The sequence below is a fragment of the Orycteropus afer genome, unplaced genomic scaffold (assembly GCF_000298275.1).
Source record: "Orycteropus afer afer isolate SDZICR_OR568_19922 unplaced genomic scaffold, OryAfe1.0 scaffold00207, whole genome shotgun sequence".
Taxonomy (NCBI): domain Eukaryota; kingdom Metazoa; phylum Chordata; class Mammalia; order Tubulidentata; family Orycteropodidae; genus Orycteropus; species Orycteropus afer.
Window position 1 is genome coordinate 3,757,732 of NW_006921794.1, and position 23,641 is coordinate 3,781,372.

Genomic DNA, 23,641 nt, shown 5'->3' on the forward strand with positions numbered 1-23,641 from the left:
ATGTTCAATCTTCTATCAATAAGCATAGTATGTTCTTTCATTTATGTAGATCACTTATGGTTTCTTGAAGTAGTTTTTTATAGTTTTCTTTGTGTAGGGTGTGTAGCTTTTTAAAAAATTTTTTTATGATTTGGGTGAAAGTTTACAGAACAAATTCATCTTCCATACAACAGTTTACATACATTTTGTCTCCTGACATTGACTGCAACCTCCCACAGTGCAACAGCTCTCCTCCCTCTTCCTCCCCATAGCTACCTTCTCTCTGTGTCCTTCCCTCCTGTGCATTCCTGCCTGGAGCTGTCTCTCTGTGCATACACAGCCCTTCTACTCTCCCTTGATTGATCTCTCCAAGGAGTGTATATGTGTAGCTTTTTAAGGAATTGTCAAACTGTTTGCACAGTGGTTGCACCATTTTACATTCTTACCAGCAGTGGATGAAGAAAGTTCCAGTTTCTCTGCCATCTCACCAGTGCTCGTTATTTTCCATGTTTTTGGTCATTGCCATTCTAATGGGGATGAGGTATAGTGTTTCATTGTTTTGATTTGTAATCTCAAAAATGGCTAGTGAAAGGAGGTTTGGTGGTATTTGGCTGCTAACCAAAAGGTTGGTGGTTTGAACTTTTCAGCTGCTCTGTTAGAGAAAGATGAGGCAGTCTACTTCCATGAAGACTGTTGTTGTTTGCCCTCAAGTCAGCCCTGACTCATAGTGACCCCTCCTTGGGTTTCCGAGGCAGTATCACTACGGAAGTAGGATTGCCCAACCTTCCTTCCGAGGATTGCCTGGTGGGTTTGAACCGCCAGCCTTCTGGTTGAGCAGTCAAGTGCCTTAGGCACTATGCTACCAGAGCTACCATGAAGACTAGTGTCTTGAAACTCAATGGGGCTGTGCTACTCTATCCTATAGGGTTCCTGAGAGTTGGAAAGGCAGTGGGTTTTGGGAATGGTTAATTATGTTGAACATTTTTTCATGTCCTTGTTGACCATTTGAATATCCTCTGTGGTGAAATGTCTGTTCAGGTCCTTTTCTGTTTTATGATTGGGTTACATGTCTTTTTTGTTGTAAAGTTGTAAATTCTTTTTTTTAAACATATTTTGAATATTACACCCTTATTGTATAATTAGGAGCTCTGGTAGCGTAGTGCCTAAGGCACTTGACTGCTAACCAGCAGGCTGGCAGTTCAAACTCACCAGCCACTCCTCGGAAGGAAGGTTGGGCAATCCTACTTCTATAGTGATACACCGCCTCGGAAACCCAAGGAGGGGTCGCTATGAGTCAGGGCCGACTTGATGGCACATAACTACAACAACAACATTGTATAATTTGTTTCTCAAAAATTTTCTCCCAGTCTGTATGTTGTATTTTCACTTTTTTGGTAAAGACCTTTGATAAACAAAAGTATTTAATTTTTATGAGGTCCCATTTATCTGTTTTGTCTTTTGTGGCTTATATTTTGGTTGGCATTTCTGATAATCCATGGTTTAAAAATTAGGTCCCGCAGCTATACCCCGATATTTTTTCTGTGAATTTTATGGTTTTAGTTTTCACGTGTAGGTCCTTGATCCATTTTGAATTGGTTTTGTGTATGGTGTTGGCATGGATTCTGACTCATTCTTCAGTTATGTGACAGTCCAATTATCTAGTACCATTTGTTGAAAAGATTCTTTCTTCCCCCATTGAATGGCCACTGCACCCTTGTTGAAAATCAGTTGACTTTAGATGTGTGGATTTATTTCTGGACGCTCAATTCAGTTTCATTGGTTTATTTGACTGTTACTATACCAATACCAGGTTGTGTTAATTATTGTGACTTTGTAGTATGTTTTCAAATCAGGAAGTGTAAATCTTCATGCTTTCTTCACGATTACTTTTAGGTATTCAGAGCTCCGTATAAATTTGAGGATTGGCTTTTTTATTTCTGTTAAAAAAAAAATCTAAGTTTTTAAATTGAAATTCCTCACTATAAACAACTAACTGTCATTTATAGCTATAACATGACAGTTGCTGGAAACTCTCTTAGTACAGTTGTCTTTGTTTATTTTCTGCTGAATCTTCCCTAGTGCCTGGAATAGTGTTTGGCACGTAATAAGTACTTACTGAGTATTTGTTGAATGAATATGTTAAGTTGTACTGATGAGTGATGTTACATTGTTTTGCTTTCTAGATGCAGATGTTAATTTCATTATCTGGATTAAAAGGTGTCAAGAAGCTCAAAATGGTAAGTATATAGGTTTCCTGTGTTCTTTTCATTTAAAAAGAAGCAAACTTTAAATATCTTGGTTTAAGCAAATTTGTATTTAATTTTATTACATGCAATTTAAGTAGTACATGTTCCCACAGATATAGATTACCAAAGGTATACTGATTTTTACCTAGTTTATAATGCTGAAAGATTTGGATGGACACGCTTTGCAACAGTATCATGGTATTAGAGGTAAGAAATTATGGAAGAGTCTAAAATCTTTATAGGATGCAATTCCTTTATTATGAGTATACAGAGGATTGGCTTGCCTAAGCAGTGTGTTTGTGCTGTAGAAATCCTGTATATAATTGCCTATAAAGTATTGCTATCTGAAAATGTTCTCTTTTTATATTTTTAATAGGATCAGACTCTGAAGTGGTAAGTTTAGTTTTTATCCTTCTTGTTTTTACTTAATTATGTTTAAATTTTAAGTGCTGATTCTATTTGACACAAGACTCAGAATAAGCTATCTCTGAGTTACATATTTTGCAGTTACATTTAAATATCTCCTCATTTGTGGCTGAAATAAAATTGTTTTCTGGTGAAATAATATAGAAAGTTATAGTCATCAAAATAATTGGGCTATTTTAATGAATTTAGTGTGTCATTTAAGTTGGTTTGGAATGTTTGAGTATGGTCAGGATGAGTACCTTTTCTGTATTAGAAAATCACATTAATTGAGGTTAAGCAGTTGCTTCTTTAGAAACACTTGTAGGTTTTTTTTATGGTATGCTGACACAGAAGGTTAACTAAAATTTATAAATACTTGTCTCTGTCTAATTTGGTATTTTGTTTATTTTTTTAAAAAATGAAGCTCTTCAAATTTTTTCCACTGTTAAAATCTATGGTGGAGTTGAGGGAACCGGTTTTTTTTTTTTTTTCCTCCTCTTAACCAACTTGGGTAGATTTGTATATGAAATACTTAGTTTAATATGGCTAATTTTTTTTTAGTCCATGATCTTCTACATACTTAGTGAAGAAATAAAATGACTAGAAGTCAGGAAAGGAGCCCTGGTGATACAGAGATTAAAGCATTCAGCTGCTAACCAAAAGTTGGTGGTTTGAACCCACCAGCTGCTCCATGGGAGAAAGATGAGGCAGTCTGCTTCTGTAGAGATTTACAGCCTTGGAAACCCTATGGGACAGTTCTACTCTGTCCTATAAGGTCGCTATGAATCAGAATCAACTAGATGGCAGTGGGTGGTGGTGGGAGGGGTCAGGAAGCATGATGGTCATAGTTGTTTAACTCTCTGTGTGTAGTTAAACCTTTTTGAATTGCTGTCTTCATTTGGGAAGGAAGATTAACATTTCTGTCTTCCAGAATTACATTGTGACATTGAGAAATTCACTTATTCTCTGAATTTTCTTCATGTGTAAACTGGGACTAATAGAGCTAGTAATAGAGCTGAAGTAGTTCAGACAGGTTATTGTGAGCATCTGGCAAGATGCGTACATAAGTGACTAGGGTATTGAACATTGCCAAAATTGAACCTTGTCCCTGTATTCTGGTTTTTTTTGGGTGGCAGTCAGGGAGTGAATTGGAGGAAATGTTTAAAAGTTGTTTTTCATCTTCACCTGCTAGTAGTTCTGTCAAAATTGTATAATATTTGGACTGTCAAAATTGTACAATATTTGGAATTGGCACTAGGCCTTAAAACCACAGAATGGCATTTGAATAACAAAGAAAAAGACTTTGTCAAGTAAAGCACAATGTTTAGCCTCAGTACATTGTGTCACTCCTGAAGTTCAATCTCTCTTTATCCTGGTATCAGGATGAACTAGGATAATCTGTGTAAGTCAGTATCTACCTCTTCAGGTATATTTCAGTCCTTGATGATTTTGTTAGCTGTTGTCTAGTCAGCCTCCTACTGATGGTGACTCCATGCACAATGGAATGAAAGACTACCTGCTCTTTTAGCAACGTCCTGTGATCTATTGTAGATTGGACTGTTTTGATCTGTAATGTTTTCATTGGCTAATTTTTGGAAGTAGGTTGCCAGGCCTTTGTTCCTAATTTGTCTTAGTCTGGAAATTCCTCTGAAACCTGTTCAGCCTCATAGCAACACATAAGCTTCCACTTACAGTTGGTGGGCTGCACATGAGTTATATTGGCTGGGAAATGAACCTGGGTCTCCCTCATAGAAAACAAGAATTCTACCACTGATCACAGTTGCTCTTGGGTGTCCCTCATGGAAAACAGGAATTCTACCACTGACTACCACTGCCCTCTCTTTATTCGTTGTTGTTGTTGTTAGTTGCTGTTGCATTGATTCTGACTCATGGCAACCCCATGTGTGCAAAAGAGAGCTGCTCTGTAGTATTTTCAAGGCTGTGAGCCATTGGAAGCAGATCACTAGGCTTGTCCTCTGTAGCACCTCTGAGGGGGTTCAGACTGCTAATCTTTTGGCAAGTAGTTGAGCACTTAATTGTTTGCAGTACCCAGGAACTCCTCAATCTATTACTGGGGAGTAATTCTGAGTTAGACTCAAATCTCTAGAGCTGCTTTATTTATTTCCTTCTCTCAAACCCTGTCTCTTCCTTTCTTACTTAGGGACAACCTAGAGGTCTTCTGAGACCCAGGACAAGTTCTTTAGATTTACATAGTCTTAACTGGCATACATGTATGAAAGTATGAATTGGCCAAGAGTTATTTTGTTTTTTGATGTGCGTTGTATAATGTTTATTGCAGAGAGGCTATGAACAAAGTAGGCTTATCAGGAAGGCATCATGGAAATGTTTATGTTTTAAGAATAGTATTTGACATTATAGTTAAGCTTGAATGTTATCCTTTATTCTTAAAAAGTATGTTTTTTAATGTTACTTTTATCATTTTAATGGAATCTTAAAGTGGATAGTTTACATGAGTAACCTTTTCTGATTATACCTTTAAAATGTTTTTTGTTTTTTATGTTCCATTATTTTAGGGAAAAAAGTGGTTTTGAATTTGAAAGTAATGAAATGCTGAGCATTCTTTTTTTTTTTAAATAAAGACTGGTAATTTTTTAGAATAATTATGGATACCATATTTTGTCTTTGAGGGAAGTTTTCATATAGTTACTCATACCAATATAACTATCTGTAGGTATTTTTAGTTGCTACCTTAGAGCTGGGTAAATTAATAATACATGTATTTTAGTGCATAGTTATGGAACTAACTTGTATAAATCTTTCTCATTCAACTTGCCAAAAACAGTCTATATCCCAGCAGACTCATCAGTCAAAAATCAAGTAAGTATTTCTGTTTTGTAAAATAATACATGATAAATATACCTAATAGAAAAAAAAAATAGCCAAGCAACCTATAATTTAATATTGAGCAAATCCACACCACGTCATTTTAAGTATTTCTTAAGTTTTGTTATTTAAAATTGCGTTACGGCCTTATAAAAAACTAATTCTAAGGCTGTTTTCTGATTAGTATTAGTGTCTGTACTCAAACCAAAACCAAACACACTGCTGTCGAGTCAGATCTGACTCATAGCGACCCCTCCTTGGGTTTCTGAGGCTGTATCACTATGGAAGTAGATTGCTCAGCTTTCCTTCTGAGCAGTGGTTGGTGGGTTTGAACTGCCAGCCTTCTGGTTAATAGTCAAATGCCTTAGGCACTGTGCCACCAGAGGTTGCATTCAAATCATTTCTCAACTTTAGAAGTTGTTCTGGTTACCTAGTGCCATTCTGACAGGAATATACCACAAATGGGATGGCTTGAACAAACAGGAGTTTATTCTCTTAGAGTTCGGGAAGCTAGAAGTCCGAATTCAAAGTATCAGGGTCTAGGGACTGTGTGAAAGCTCCTCAGCCTTGGGCTTCAGCTCTGCTTCCTGCTCCCGGCCCACTGAAGCTAGGGACATCTCTTCACTCAGGCAGCTACTGGCCAAGGTCGACAAATAAAAGGCACAATCCTGATGTTACCAAATCATACAGCAAGCCATTGATTCAGGTCCATTGAAACTCACAAGGTTGGCAGAGCATGGCAGGCTGCTGAACAACAACACGGCTATGTGCAGGGTTCAAGTGTGCTATAAGCTAGAGACCATTCCCAAAGCTTTTTCTTATATATGGGAAGGAGACCACATCCTTAAGCAGCTATTCAGTTGTTCCAGTACATTCTACCATGGAATTAATTACCAGTCTCACCGTGGGGAATAAGTACATTCAGCTGTCCAACCACTCAACCAGGCCCAGACAAGTTGTCACACAAATATAACCACCATAGAAGTGTTCTACCTGGTTTCAATTTTATGTCACCTTTTCCATATATTAAGGAAAGCCTCTCCTAGTTAAACTGGGCACAGGTAAATAAGGTGCAATGGTTAGGGCATTCAGCTGCTAACCAGAAGGTCAGTGGTTTGAACCTACCAGCCACTCTGTGGAAGGGCACAGAGGCAGTCTGCTTCTGTAAAGCTTTACAGCTGTGGAAACCCCATAGAGCAGTTCTACTCTGCCCTATAGGATCACTATGAATCCGAATCGACTCTGTGACAGTGAGTTTGGTTTTAGGCATAAAAAATTATAACTTGCCATGCCTTTTATATTTTGAGTAAATTTTTCATAAAAATATTCTATATGTGTTGAAAGTGATTATTGCTGAGGGCAACAACTATCCTGATGGAAGAGCATCTAGCAAATATTTGAATTATTTTTAATAATTTTATTAGCCTTGTGTCCAACTTCTATTCTTAGGACTGTAAAAGTAAGAAATATAAGGGGTTGAGCTGGAGCTTTCAGAAACTTCACTGAATTTCAGAGGGAGACTAAAACTTTTTTAAAAAAAAATACATTTTATTGAAATATAATTTATGTACAGTAAAATACAAAAAACTAAAGTGACATGGGTCAATGCATTTTTCTTCTTCTTCTTCTTTTTTTTTTTTTAAATGTGATTTGGGTAAAAGTTTACAGAGTAAATTCATTTTCCATGCAATAGTTCATACATATTTTGCTTCATGACATTGAATATAATTCCCCACAGTGTAACAGCTCTCTTAGCACTTCCTCCCTGTCATTACCTTTTCCCTTTGTCCTTTTCTATGCATTCCTGCCCTCTGAGCTATCTTGCTGTACCAATACTTGCGCCAGTGGTTGATTGTTCTAAGGAATGTCCTTACCTGGTATAAATGTTCACCTTATAATATACCTATCTATTTGGCTGGAAGCTACAGGAGTGAGTTCATTTCCAGGCCCAAAGGGTGACTGGGGGCTTTATTCTCAGAGGTTTCACCAGTCTCTTTTAGACCAATAAGCCTGATCTTCTTTATGATTTTGAGTTTTGTTCCACATTTTTCTCCCACTTTTTCCAGGATCTCCTATTTTGATGCCTTTCTGAGTAGTTGACAGTGATAGCCAGTGATAGTTCCTCTGGTCTCAGGGTCATGTAGGCTGAGGTTTGCTTGGTCCACAAGTCCCTTGGAATAATTGTTTCCATGAGTCTCTGATTTTCTTCATTTTTTGCTCCATAGTAGAAGAGACCAATTGTTGCAGCTAAGTGGCTGCTTGTAAGCTAAAAGACCTTAGTCACTGCTCACCAAAGTAGTGTATAGAACAGTGTTTTTGTGTAGTACATTACACCAGTTGAGTTTGATGTCCCATGTGACTGTGGTCCCAAGCCCACAGGTCCAACAACTTGCTCCTTTGGAGTGGTTGGCTGTTGCCAAGAAGTTGTTATAACTTTGCCCCTTTAGTTCTATTTATCTGGCCATTGTTATAGCACATATAAATACGTATGTAGAAATATTGTCTGACAAACATACATATGGTTATAGGTTCAATCCCTTTTGCCTAGACATACTTGATGGGAGACTGAAACTTTTAAATTTCATTTCTTTAATCAAGGTACTTTTTTACATAATTACCAAAATGACTTGGAAATATTAAAACTTTGTTTATTTTAATTTTAGGGAGATATAGGATGACTCTCAAATACATGGTAGATGGAAATTTTGACCTGTCTGGTGGCAGTAGCAGAGAAAGGCATATAATTATGAAATAATAATTATGGTGTTTGGATCATAAAGCAATCCATGTTTTATTTGTTTAGTATTAAATGTACTGTGTGCCAGGTTCTGTGTTTGACCCTGGAAATAGAATAATAATGGGATAGTTATAGCCCTGCCCTGGTGGCACTTACTTAGAATTGAAAATCCTCTACATTTTTAGAGCTTGCAGTGGGAAAGGTACTCATAATTAGAATCTCTATACACTCTAGTCTTCCTACCCATCTTGAGATTGCAGAAAGGTATTATATTTAATGGGAGCTTTGGTAGCATAGTGCCTAAGGCACTTGACTGCTAACCAGAAGGCTGACGGTTCAGACCCACCAGCCACTCCTCGGAAGGAAGGTTGGGCAATCTAATTCTGTAGTGATACTGCCTCAGAAACCCAAGGAGGGGTCTCTATGAGTCGGGTCTGACTCTATGGCAAATAACAACAATAACATTATATTTAATGTTGTGCCTGCACAGTGAGTTAAACTTTGAATTATCCAATGTTTCAGTTTTAGCTCATTTGTTTCTGCTACATGTCCTTGGGGCTCTTTGCACCCAGGTTTAGTTAAGAGAGCTTGGTGTGTGGAGTCAAGCTGATCTGGGCCCAGTGCATTACTGCCACAAGACGGATCTGTGACTTTGCTTTACCGTTCTGAGCTTGTTTTCTCATCTGTAAAATATTGATAGAAATATTTTACTTTATTTTGGTATTACATTAAAATGAGAATATGAAACTATTGATAGTAGTAACTTCAAAATATATTTTACCTTTAATGTTAGTTTAAGCACAACAGCATTAAGGATATAAGTATGACGTCCAGACAGGCATGTAATGTAAGTGTTTAAATCCACCTGAAATGTTTGGGACATCATCTACCTTATATGCTCTCTTGTATTAGTACAAAAAAAAAAAACAACCCAAAAACCACAGCCTTGCTGCCATCGAGTTGATTCCGACTCATAGCGACCCCCTTTGGGTTTCCGAGGCGGTAAATCTTTATGGAAGTAGTCTTCCTTCTGTGGAGTGGCTGGTGGGTTTGAACTGCCAACCTTCTAGTTAGAGTCAAATGCCTTGGGCACTATGCCACCAGAGTTCCTTTGTATTAGTATAGATCATAGAAGATTGGTTATATAAAATCGTTGGTGTGAATGAACAACTTCTTTGCTACTTTGTGCCTCAAAGTGGAGCTGTTGTTTATCAGACTGTATGTAGTTTTTATCTTGACAGAACATTAAAGAAGCAAAACCTTTTAAAACATTAGTTCTGTTTTAAGTTTCCTTCTTTTTTAAATAGGTATGACTGGTATCAAACAGAATCTCAAGTAATCATTACACTTATGATTAAAAATGTTCAGAAAAATGATGTAAACGTGGAGTTTTCAGAAAAAGAGGTTAGTATAGTCTTTGAACCATTTTTTTTAATGTGATTATATACTTTTATTTGCAAGTACGGTGTATTACAGGATAATGTACAACATTTTATCAGCTTTATACCATTTCTTCCTGAGATTATGTGAAAATGCTGAATAAAATCTAAGCATTGCTTTTCATTTTGAATAATTTTAAGTTTTAAGATAATATATATGTGCTATAGGTATAGCTAGCTGTCATTATTTTCTTTTTGTTTAGATTTGGAATTTCAAAGCAGAACTTGCTTGGCAGTGAGATATGTGACTAGATTAAGGTTGTGGAGTATACTCCATGAAAGAGGCTTAGTTTTTTGTTTTGTATTGTGATAGATGTATGTTTTCAAATTCATTAACCATATTAAATGACTTTTTTCTCTTTAGTTGTGATTTGGGTGAAAGTTTACAGAGCAAATTCGTTTTCCATATAGCAGTTCACATACACTGTCTCATGACATTGACTGCAGTTTCCCACAGTACAACAGCTCTCTTCCCACTTCCTCCCCACAGTTAACTCTTCCCTGTGTCCTTCCTTCCCAGGCACTCCTACCCCACCCCCAGCTGTCTCCCTGTGCATACACAGCCCTTCTATTCTCTCATGATTGATCCTCCAAGGAGTGTATCTACCTAATGTAAACATTTAGCTGATATGCCTGTCTTTTGTTTGGCTGGAAGCCACAGGAGTGGGTTTAATTCCAGATCTGAAGGGCAGCAAGGGGCCATAGTCCCAGGGATTTCACCAGGCTCTATCAGACCAGCTAAATGAGTATGACTTTCAGTAACTTCATTAGCATTTATCAGAGAACCTTATGATAGATACTTAAGGTAGTTTGTGTGAGAACTGTGTTGCAGCACGAATAGTTGTTACATATACATGGTATCATTTCGTTGTTTTTTAGTGAATTTTCTTGAGATTTAAATCCCAAATACATGTTTCATTAAATATTTTCTTTTCTGCTGTTGCATTATGAGAATCTTTGTGAAGTATACCAAATAAAAATAAGATTTTTTTTTTATTGTTTTAGTTCTCATCTTAAATCTCATATTCCATGTAGTATGCTTAAAATAATCTGCACCAGTACTGAAAGTCTATAGTGGTAGCCCTGCTTCTTGAAAGTTTGCTTTATGCTACTTTGCTTTTAAAAGATCTACATTAGTAGTTGTTTTTGCTAACCCAAAAAAATACGAAAGATGTTCCCTTTTACAGTGAAATGCGAAAAGCCAAACTAGTGTTCAGCATTGTTTTATAGGGAGCCATTAAAGAGGCAACAGTGAGTGTGGCATTACCAACCTCCTTCCTTGGGAACTATACTCCACATCAAGCCACCATAGTTTTGAATTGTGACTGTGAACACTCTATGTTAGTGTCATTTTATAGGTTTTATTTGTTATCTGGTACGGTTTGGTTAAGTTATTTTTTGGGTCTGGCAACGCTCAAAAATTGTTGCCATATAAATTAAGGGTAATTGCATCTTTACTTTATACCCTTTCAGCTTAGGAAAAGTTTCATTCCAGGAACACTCTACTTTCATGTAGCTGAGGAAACCTATACTTATATTAAGTTAAGTATTGTAATCTTAATTATATAAATTTACAAAACATGTTGCTAATTTTATGTTCATTAGTTGTCTGCTTTGGTGAAACTTCCTTCTGGAGAGGATTACAATTTGAAACTGAGACTTCTTCATCCTATAATACCAGAACAGAGCACATTTAAAGTACTTTCAACAAAGGTAAGATATTTGAAAAGGGTTATTTCTAGTAATATTTTAACACTGATGAACTAATACTTGTGTGATTATAAGCTTAAAAGTAAGTGTGGATCCTTTCAGCCACATATCTTTTTTTTTTAAAAAAAATTGTAAATATATAGGTAATAAAACAGTTGCCATTTCAACAGTCTTCACATACACAGTTCAGTGACATTAATTATTTGTCATATGAACAATATTTGAGTATCAGGTTTTTTTTTTTTTTTACATTGTAGACAGTGGAATTTAAAAATAAGATTAGTGTATTCTCAGTATAAATGTTTTAAAAATGATAGATACATCTGTGTGCCTCCCTTTAAGATTTGATACTGACAGTGTCTCTTCTCATGAATTTCTCAAATTTAATCTGTTTAGATATACAAACACCATCTCACCATAGCTTACACAGTTTAAAAAAAATGCAAACTACTGTAAAGATGTATCTGCTTTGTTTTTTTAGTTAAGCTGAATTTTAGGCTCTTTATTATGAGGCACTAATGAGTAATTTAAATTGCTGTTTGAGTAGTTACACAGTTTACAGATTCTTTTATATTTTCAACTTGGAAGGAAGGTAGGGCGATCTACTTCCATAGTGATACTGCCTCAGAAACCCAAGGAAGGGCCACTGTGAGTCGGTTTACACTTGACGGCAGTGAGGTTGGAGGTATATATTTTCAAAAAGGAGTAAAAATACAGAATAGAGTTATAATTCACAGAATATTTAAAAATTAGTGAAAAGATGGTAGGTGGTAGTGTAATTTATTGGGGAAACAATTGAACTGAAAAAAAATCTGACTTCTGGTTCTTTGTCCTATGAGTGTAGACTAGTGACAAAATAATTATAGCAAATTTCTTTTTTTTTTTAACTTTTAGCATCTGTAAATTAAGGGATGTGGGCTAAATGAACTCTGAAATCTTTTCCAGCTATAAAATTGTATGATGGTAATAATAAATAATAAATGAGTTAATGGGATTGAACAATGTGGATAGACTTTCCATTACTATATCTCCTTGATACACATTTCTTGCAGCACACTATCTTGACTATTAAGTTTAATTCTAAGGACGTATGAATTTTCCTGTTACGGAGTAGGATCAGGGTTGGCCTTAGAGAGTGGTTAAGTGGGTCTTCAGAAAGAAGAGACAGCTGCAGAGGTTTGGAACAGGAAATGGAAAGTAAACAAGCAATACTTTTTTTGCATTTAATTAAAAGGCTATGCCTTTTTTCTAAAAGATTACAAAGAACAAAGCTACTTAGTTATGAGGCAGAGGTATCAAACAGTATTTTTTTTAGGAGAGTTGAGTGAAGAAAATTTTACCAGGATTTTAATCTGTTACTGGCCCCATCCACATAGTATAGAATTTGTTTAATAAAAGAATTTTGGGTAAATAAACAGATGCAAAATTGTAGGTAGATTTGGGAGGGAGATGAGTCAGAAAATTATGAGTTTGGTATTTTCATATATATTTCTACCAAGAGATTGTTAATGTATGTCCATTTGAAGTATTTTAAATATAAATTTGTTTGGGTGAATAAATGGTGCATGACTTACAAATTTGTATTATTTAACTACCCGATATACTTATGGAAGAATAGTATATATAGTAAATATACAGATCTGTGTGGTTAGAATTGCAGATGTAACTAAGCACTGTGTTATATCTTGATTGTTTATTCTAATCTTGTGAGTACTTGTTGCTTCTTACCAGCCCCTGCTAACCCTGCAACATTCCTACAGTGCCTTTTTTTTTTTTTGTGGTACTGCTCTTTTTTTAAATACTTCATAATCAGTTTTCTTCCTTATATAATAGTTGTTTATGTATATGTTTTATTTACTTTTCTTTAAGTTCTTTGAGGAAAAGAAGTGTTTTTTTTTTTTTAGTTTTTATTGTGATTTGGATGAAAGTTCACAGAGTAAATTTGTTTTCCGTATAGCAGTTAATACACATTTTGTCTCATGACGCTGACTGCAATTTCCCACAATGTAACAGCTCTCTTCCTACTTCCTCCTCATAGTTAACCTCTTCCCTGTGTCCTTCCCGCCCGTGCACACCTCCCCCATCTCCCTGTGCATACACTGCCCTTCTGTTCTCCCATGATTGATTTCTCCAAGGAGTGTATCTACCTGATGTAAATGTTCAGCCCATGTACCAGGAAAAGAAGTGTCTTATTTGTGTCCTTATAGGTACCAAAGTTAGGGTTGCTAGCTGAACTACAGGATGTCTAGTTAACTTTGTATTTCATTTAATATAAGTGTGTTCCTTGCCATATTTTGATTTGCTAAACTTGGCAAGTGTAGCTTACTGCTTTGTTCATAGTGAGTTCTCCATTATAAATGAATAAGTCTGAATTAGATTCTGATACTAGTCCTATGAAGTTGACGAGGAAAGTATTCTTGTTCTTAATTTTATAGATGAAAAAAAAACTGAGGTTCATAAACGTTAAATGCTTTCCCTACATTTTCCCAAATACTGAATTGTTCAGACTAACCCAGAAGAATACTGTGACTTCTGGATTTTCTGAGTTCTACATGGAAGAATGGAGTATTGAGTTGTATTCTAAAGGATTCTAAAAAGGATAATTATTTTTCTTGTCCTGACCCCATTAAACTGTATTTTATAGGGAACAAATTTTGAAGTAATTTTTCTTAATTATGAAATCTTTGAGTACTTTCCTTTTCATACAGCAGAGGGAGACTGTTAAAATATTGAAGATCTTTCTTTGAGTTCCTAGGGCTTATTTAGTGATGATTCTGAGAAGGAAAAGTGCTGAAATAATTTGCTTTTCGTAAGTATTCAAATGTCTTAAACCCATTATGTGAATTTAGCTTAGGAGAATTTGCTTAAAATGAAAGATTCTGTAAAATCTGTGTGATTTTTGAAAGGGCTGTTTCTTTGCTTTTGAGAACTCGGTTTTCTTTCACACTTTCAATGTTGAAGAACAGTACAGATCAGTGTATTGGTTATTAATTTGAGTGAAAATACAGTTTACACAGAAAATAGGAAGAATTAAGCCCCTTAAATTAATGAAATAGCATTTAATTATTTTAAAATTTAATATTTAGTATGTGTTTTGAAAACCAGAATTAGCAGGAGGTGGAACAGTGTTTTGTGTAGTATGTTATGTCAGTTGAGTTTGATGTCCCCTGCAACTATGGTCCCAAGCCCACAGGTTAACTTCTTGTTCCTTCTGGGCAGCTGGCTGTGACTAAGAAGTGACTACAACCTTCTCCCTTGTCAGCTCTACTATATCCCTGGAAATTCTTACAGAACATACAAATACACTTATAGAACTGTTGTCTGCCAACCCTATACATGGTCTTGGGTACACTTCCTGCTGCATAGACATACCTGATAGTTCAGCCTGCCTACCCATCTAGCCACCCGTATACCCATGTTTGCCTTCACTGACAATGCAGTACTGTATGTGCAAAAGGGTTCATCTTTGTTGTCTGCACCTCCCATGTACCTCTCTTATGTCTTCCTCTTCCTCATTGCCACCATATTGATCATTCACATTTGGTACATTGCCCTTCTCTTCATCCAAATCAGTACTTACCTCTACCTATCTAACAGTGTTCCCTCCCCTCCCACCCCTGGTAACCAACAAAGAAAATTTCCTTCCATATATAAACCGTTCCTTGACTTTTACAATAATGGACTAATACAATATTTGTCCTTCTGTGATTGGTTTATTTTACTCAGCATAATGTCCTCCAAGTTCATCCACATTATGCGATGTTTTGCAGATTCTAGGTTTTTCTTTAGGGTTGCATAGTATTCCATTGTGTGTATGTTCCATAGTTTGGTTATCCATTCTTTGGTTGATGGACACCTAGGTTGTTTCCATCTTTTGACTATTGTAAATAGTGCTGCGATGAACATGGGTGTACATATGTCTGTTGTTGTCATGGCTCTCACTTCTTTAGGATATATACTATATATAGTATATATGTAGACTATATATATAGATATATAGTAATGGAACTGCTGGGTCAAACAGTATTTCTAATCCCAACTTTTTAAGGAATCGCCATACTGCTTTCCACAGTGGTTGTAACATTTTGCGGTCCCACCAGCAGTGTAGGAGAGTCCCAATCTCTCCACATCCTCACCAGCATTTGTTATTTTCTGTCTTGTTGAACTTTGCTGCTAGTGCTGAGGCAAGATGGTATCTCATTGCTTTGATTTGCATCTCTTTAATGGCTAAGAATCGTGAGCATTTCTTCATAATGTTTGTTAGCCGCCTGAACATCCTCCTTGGTGAAGTGTTTATACGTGTATTCTGCCCATTTTTTAACTGGATTATTTGTCTTTTTGTTATTGAGGTGTTAGAGTTTTCTATAAATTCTAGAGATAAATCCCTTGTCAGATATGACGTTGCCGAATATTCTTTCTGATCTGTAGGTTCTCTTTTTACTCTTTTAGAGAAGTAACAAAGAAGTTTTTAAGTAGTTTTTTGTTCCATTTTATTAATTTCATGACAATACTCTCTAGTCACAGTCATAAGACCATAATTTCATTACATAAAAAGCTACACTGAAATATTAATTTTAAAGATTAATATTCATTCCCTCTAAATAAAAATCAGAATTCTCAAAATCCTTTGGAGTAAATTTGCTCTTGTGGAAATGTTCTTGTATTCCTACTCTTAGTCAAACTAATTTTTCCATCCAGTGTAAATGTGAAGGCTTTCAAGTAGAATAACTAGAAAATAAAAACATTTATCTTTACTTAGAAACTAAATAGTGCCCCCCCCCCCATTTACCAGGAATTCTGATGGTGTAGTGTCTAAGGCATTTGACTGCTAACCCGAAGGCTGGTGGTTCAAACCCACCAGCCTCTCCTAGGAAGGAAGGTTGGGCAATCTACTTTGTAGAGATACCGCCTTACCGCCTTAGAAACCCAAAGAGGGGTCTCTATGAGTCGGAAAATGACTCGCCAGTGGTGAGTTTGGTTTTTGGTTTCGTTTCCCCTATTTGACACTTAAAATTTCACAAGTTTTAAGTGAATTCCTGTTGTTAATATAAATAGCATAGTCTCATTGATCAGGTACTGGAGTAGGGGTTTCTGGGCATGATGCTACTATGGCTTTTTTGTTGTTGTGTTTTTACTTTCATTGTGGTGAAAACATACACAAGACATTCACCAACATAAAACTTTCCCCATTTACAGCTCAGAGACATTGACAACATTTTTCATGTTGTGCCACTGTTACTGCTATTCTTTTTCAAAATATTGTAGATTTTTGTTGTTGTTTTTGATATGATGGCAGTAATGGTAAAGTTTTCTTTTCCTTTTGGTTTTTTAAAATTGAACTTAGTTGCTGGCATCTCTCACTTGGGAATATTGGAATGTATGCTTGCCACCTTTTCCATTAATGTATACTTATACATCTTTAAGAGAAACCAGTTTTACCACATGCACTATTCTGCTGCTGCCTTTTTAAGCTTAGTCATGTATTACGGATAGTTTACCATGCCCTTACATATTTAGTAGCAAAGGATTCCATCCTAAGCACATACTATATAGCTTGTTTACCCAGTCCCATGTTGTTTGACTTACAGAAAGAGTTACATAGTAGCTAATACGTTTTACTGTTTTTACCTTAGGCCAGGCATGGTGGTTGTGTATTATTTCATGAAGTCTTCACAATTAATGCATGGTATAGATATTTTTACTCCCATTTTGTAGGTACACAAACTGAACACAGATATATTAAGTAATTTGCCCAAGTTTTTCAACTAATTGTTATGATGTTGAAGATATAGATAATAGCATTCCATTGTTGATTATTTGCCATACACAGTGCTATAATCTTTCCTTGTTGTTATGTTGTTAGTTACCCAGAGTCAGCTCCAACTTCTGGAGACCTTATATTTAATAGAATGAAATAACTGCCCCATCCTATACCCTCTTCAAGATCATTGGTGTGTTTGAGTCCATCGTGGCAGTTGTGTGAGTCCATCTCATTGAGGTTTTTGCTGGTTTTCATTAGCCCTCTGCTTTACCAGACATGTTATCTTTTCCCAGCAATTGCTGTTTTCTGATGACATGTCCAAAGTAAGGGAGTTGCAGTCTCTCCATCCTCACTTCTAAGGAACATTCTAGTTGTGTTTCTTCATTCTACTGGTAGCCCATAGTATATTCAATATTCTTTGTCAGTACCATAGGTTGACCATCATTAATTCTTTTGTTTTCCTTTTTCGTTGTCCAACTTTCACATGCCTATGAGGCTACTAGAAAGGTCTTGGCTTGGGTCAGACACACCTTGGTCATCAAAATGACATCTTGGCATTTAAAATGTTAGAAATCATTTGTAGCAAATTTGTCCAATATGATAATGGCATTTGATTCATGACCCCTTTTAATTCTCACAAGAATCTTAATAGGCATTATTGTTAGTCCCATTGTGTGGAAGAACTCAATTCAGTGATATTTTCACATACTTATGTCCATACATCCATAAAGTGGCACTTTGTGATTCTTCTTATTCTAGTTACATAACACATTGCTTTTTGTCTTTTTCTCTACTCCTACTTATTTCTGGAGAAATAAGTAAAGCTTCTAGCTAAAAAATAACTTTTGGCAAGTTACCTCATCTCCTCCGCCTTGGCTCCCTCCTCTCTAAGATACGGATGGGAATCTCCTTTTATGGGGTTGTTACATTAAGGGAGATGATGTATGTGAAGCACTTAGCAACAGGGTATATAATAAGTGCTCAATAAATTATTGCTATGATTATGGTTTTTTAATCCTGATTATTTAGATTTTTATTCACACTATAAAAGCAATAAATGCGTATCATTAAATTTGGAAAACTATAAGGGAGCTGAGAAAGTAATCATCAGTCTCATCATCAATGACATCTTGGCATACTTCTTCCTCGGCAACTAGATATTTTCTAGTACTTAGGTCTGTCATTACAAATGACACATACTGGAATTTTTTTGTTTATGAGGATTTTTCTTACCACTTTCTCTAGAAGAAAACACAGTGTTGTTAACTACTAGCACAAAGCTTTGCTCAGAGTATCAGTTACCAGTTGCCATCAAATCAGTTGTGACTCATGGTGACCCCACATGTGTGAGAATAGTACTGTGCTCCATAGGGTTTTCTTTGGCTGATGTTTTTGTAAGTAGATTGCCAGGCCTTTGTTCTGAGGTTCCTCTGAGCATACACAACCTTCTAACCTTTTGGTTACCAGCTGCATGTGTTCACTGTTTGTACCACCCAGGGTCTCTGACTTAGAATAGGCACTCAGGAAAATACTTGAACTGAGCTTTTAGAATTCTGGAGATTATTTGGTTCTTCTTTCTCTATTTATTGAATCCATCTTTTGAATTTTAAAAAATTGGTATAAAATTATTTGAGTGTGAAAGATGGTAGATTTATTAGTTTGGCCTCAGTCTGATCAGCCTTTACTGGGTAAAGGGTTTGATAATAGCGAGTTAGTGCTCAAAGAACTGGGTAAGAGAACTTGGGAAGGCTTTAAATTTTAAAAGTCAGGGGAACTGTTATTTAGTGCTTACAGCCTTGAAACAGAGTTCTAAAATACTTCCAGGAAAAAAAAAAGTTTGCCAGTAGACCACCACAGTTCCCTATTATGTGTTAGGGATAAGGGTAGATTCTAGGGACCAACCTTGATGAGAGAGAGTAAGATACACTGTTCCAAAAAAACCATATCATTTTCTGTCAGGTTGATTCTGATTCATGGTGACCCCATGTGTACAGAGTAGAAGTGCGCTTCATTGGGTTTTCAAGGCTTTGACCCTTTAGAAGCAGATTGCCAGGCTTTTCTTCCAAGGGATCTCTGGGTGGGTATGAACTGCCAACTTTTTGGTTTGTAGCAATAGGTAGCACTTAACTGTTTATACCACCCAGGGACTTCAAATAAGCTATTAGGATCTATTTTTCATTTTAATAGGTGAACTTATTAGTCTAGCATTCAGAAGTTCTTCATTGTCTGCCTTCTACTTTTATTTCCACCTGTATTTTTCACTGCTATGAAATAAATCCTAAGATTGAGGCAAATTGACCTTCTCCATCCTTCCTGCTGCATTGTGCCCTTTAGCTGTAGGCTCTTCTTTTTGCCTCTGGAGACCAACTCCTCCCACACTTATACATGCATCTTGGTCAAATACCTGTCTTTAGTATTTTTAAAATCCCTACATCCTTGAAAACAACACTTGGCTCTCATAGTGGGTGTTCAATAATTGTTTGTTGGATGAATGGTTGTGAAAATATTAGCATTAGTTTTATTTCTATACAATGAAATTTTTGCATTCTGGAGCAGGGTTTTTCAGTGGTGGCACTATTATTTGAAGCTGGATATTTCTTTGTTGTGAGGGTTGCCCTGCTGTACATTGTGAGATACAGTTTAGTAGCATCCCTGGCCTCTATTCAAAAGGTTTTGGTAGCACCCCAGCCCCACCACTACCCCAGTTGTGACAATCAATAATATCTTCAAACTTTGCCAGATGTCCCCTGGGAGATTGCCCCTAGTAGGGAGTCACTGCATTAGAGGAAAAAAGCATGGATTTCAAGACTCTATAGTCTGTGTGTAGTGTTTGAAAGGTAAATTTTAAGTGCGGAAACAAAGATAGATGTTTCATGGTTCTTTACATTTAACTTGGCCTAATTTAAAGAGACAATGTCAGGAACTATTAATTCTTATAAAAGTTTGATGACTTATGAAAATTTTTAAACTCCTTTGTATATTTTATATCAAATAATGGATTTTATTTGATATTTTCTATAGATTGAAATAAAAATGAAAAAGCCGGAAGCTGTGAGATGGGAAAAGCTAGAGGGACAAGGAGATGTGCCTAAACCAAAACAATTCACAGCAGGTTTGTTTTCTGGTCTTGATGAGCTTTAAATTCATATTGTGTTGAAATTAAATAATAAGGAACATTTGTTCTATTTTCATTATTTATATTTACAAGATTGAGTATAATAAAGTTGCTCTGTAATGAAAACAAAGTTTTTTTTTAAGAAAAATTTAAATTCTCACTTCTTAAACTCTTAAGAATACAAAATGAATGTCAGCAAGATCCTAGGAGGGGGGTTGGGATTTACTGTTTACTGGTCAGTTTATGATGTTGGTTGGGGATTGTTTGTTTTTTGTGTTGGCCTTCCCAGGTGGCTTCACTTTGGGTTGTAAGTGTAACTTTACTCTGCTGACATTGCCACCTCCTACTACCTTCACATATTTATTCATTTCTATTCCTTCTACTGATACTGTGAGCTGTAATTTCCTGGAATTTTGGGTCTTCACAGTGTATCTGGCACATTTGATATTGATAATTTAAAGATGGGACACAAACAGGTAATGAATGCCTACGGGAAGCCTAGAAGAAGAGATAAGTAGGGTGGTTTGGATCTTGAAGGACAGACGACTTTATGTTGAGGTCTCTTTTAAGCATATGCAGAGAGCAGTCAGGCTACATTTTTCTTGATAATAAAAAAAACCACTGGTGTGGAGTCGGACCCAACTCATAGCGATCCCGCCTTAGGTTTCCGAGGAGGTATCACTACGGAAGTAGATTGCCCAACCTTCTTCTGAGGAGTGGCTGGTGGGTTTGAACCGCCAGCCTTTTGGTTTGCAGTCACATCCCTTAGGCACTATGCTACCAGAGCTCCCATTTTTCTTGATGGAATAATTACTTGATAGGGCATTCTCAGAACTATAACATAAGTTTATATTTTACAGCAGTAGCCTCATGTACTAGATACTTTCAGATTTTTGCTGCTTGCTGCCTTCTTCTGTAACAGGAAACATGTACCTTTGTGGCAGCTTCTTTGAAAACAGTTACCCAAATCCAGTTTTTATTTTGAAATAGTTTTAGATTTACATAGAAATCGCCAAAATAAAAATTCCCATGCACCTTTCTCCCAGCTCTTCCCAATGACATTATCTTTACTAACCTGGTATATTTAGCAGAACCAGGAAATTAACACCAACAAATAATTTTAAGGGCTGAAATATTATAGGTTGGTACCTAAAGAACTTAATTTAAATTGCTTCACACTTGAATTGAAAGCCATAGTAAGAATGTTACGTACCTCTCTTGGGACTAAGTCCCAGAGATATTTGGGCTGAAGTTTATATATAGCTCAAAGCTTTTTTTTTTTTTTTTTTTTAAGACACTTTAAATGTCTTATTTAATTCAAACAACAGTAAGGAGTCCAGTATTATTATTATTTTAAAAGCTCAGGAAGATTAAACAACTTGGTTAAGATCAACTAGCAGTTGTCATGGTCTGGGACTAAAACCTGGATTTTCAGAGTTGGGGGTCTGGTTCTTCTGTGAACCCCATTTGGTATTGTTTGTCTCTGCATTTTCTGAGTGTGGAAGTTACTTGATATTGTGAATGAGCCACAGAAGTTAGGTTATCCATCTTTGAGCAGTTCATCTGCCATCAACAGGTATTAAGGTTTTTCTGAAATAAAAAAATTTTCTTAGTGGTATAGTTTAAAAATTTTATAAACTCAGCACCTTAGCTACTTAGGATATTATTCTTCCTGTCCTCTTATATCTTTGTAACGAATTAATATGCTTGTCAGATTCCTGTGTACTGCAAGCTGGAGACAGCAGATAAGTGCAAGTCCCTTAACCTATCTGGGCCAGTTTTTCTTATCTGTAAAATGGAGATTAGAACCTCTGTTCCCACCCTTCTTGAGAGTCAGTGTTAGAATTAATTAAATCTATGTTTCCCAGACTCTTAATTTACCATGGTATGCTTTTTTGTCATCATTTTATCTGGCCACTAGTGAAAATGTATAGGTGGCATAGTGTCTATGGCATTTGACTGCTAACCAGAAGGCTGGCGGTTCAAACCCATCAGCCACTCCTCGGAAGGAAGATGGGACAATCTACTTCAGTAGCGATACAGCCTTGGAAACCCAGTGAAGGGTCTCTGTGAGTTAGATCCGACTTGACGCAGTCAGTTTTGTTTTGTTTTGTTTTTTTGTAGTGAAAATGTGTAGAGATAGAGATGATTACTGGTAGAAGGAAGATGGATAGAATTTTGAAAACAAATACTTTTCCTGAACAAAACTGAGTTTTTTTGTTTGTTTCTATCTTTCTGGTGGAAATAGAAAGGAGGTTAGTTGGCTTATAGGTGAAGGAAAAGGATGTATCCATTAGTAGTTTCTCAGCTGTTTTGAGGAAAGGGATATAGAGAGTCAGACAGTATTGGAGGGAGAACATTTAGATTATGATTATGTCATAATCGACTATATCCTAATGGGCAGTTGGGAAAACTTTGAAACAGGTTTTAAAAAATCTCTAAGATGTACTTTCCAAACCACTAGCTTCCATGTCCCTTTTGGATACCTGAAATGTGACTAGTCTGAATTAAAATATCCTATAAGTGTAAAATATACACCAGATTTTAAAGACTTAGTATGAAAAAAAAAAAAGAAAGAATGAAAAATATCTTAGTATTTTAGTATAGAAATGGTATTATTTTGGATATGTTAGGTAAAATATACTATTAAAACTAACTTTACCTGATTTTATTCATGTAGCTCTTGGAAAATGTTAAATTATATGTGTGACTCATATTTGTGGCTTCCATTATATTTTCATTGGACAGACCTGCTATAGTGAGTGACTAGGTCGGCTGGTTATGACTTATTTGCCAAAATTTTGATTGCCTTGGGCATTGAGGCCCCTGTGGAGGTAACTTAAACCCCTGGACAGCTATTCTTTCTGGCTGCAGTGAACCTCCATTTACTTCTGTGTACCCTACAAGTACTAGTATTTTCTAAGTATGCATGATAATGGGCATTGCACTGTAGATGATCAGATATAGTATTTTTAAACATTTAAGGATTTCTAATTATTACCTCCTATTGAAGTAACCTTATTTTTTAATGTGGGGAAAAAATTTAGCCTTAACTCAAATGACATGATTATTTATATTTTGTATATTTCGAGGCTTAAAAATATTTGAGTACCTCAGAAAAAGTTACATTTTAAACATTCATTAAAATCCTTTTTACAAGAGAAATTTCTGAATGATGCATCTTTTTTTTAAAAAATAATGTTTTTATATTTATAATAGTTTGTATAGTCTTTGCAGCTTTTCTGTAAATTTGTGTGTTTCCTCTCACCATTTCCCCTATTATTAATGTGAAGACTCTGTCTTTAATTTTGCATATTGTATCATAAGTTTATCCTCCATTGAATTTTCTTACTTAGAAGTAGCTTCCAGATTTTATATTAAGATAACGGATTCCATTTTTACTAG

The 23,641-nt window shown here is 35.9% G+C and overlaps 1 protein-coding gene across 1 annotated transcript in view; it reads left to right on the top strand.

The window, feature by feature from the left end:
• The window catches only part of SUGT1 (SGT1 homolog, MIS12 kinetochore complex assembly cochaperone), a 68,977-nt gene that overhangs the window by 26,166 nt on the left and 19,170 nt on the right, over window positions 1–23,641 (top strand). The window contains 6 exon segments of the mRNA XM_007948187.1: window positions 2,163–2,216; window positions 2,602–2,618; window positions 5,446–5,468; window positions 9,519–9,615; window positions 11,256–11,363; window positions 20,143–20,233. Coding sequence (XP_007946378.1) covers window positions 2,163–2,216; window positions 2,602–2,618; window positions 5,446–5,468; window positions 9,519–9,615; window positions 11,256–11,363; window positions 20,143–20,233 — 390 coding nt within the window.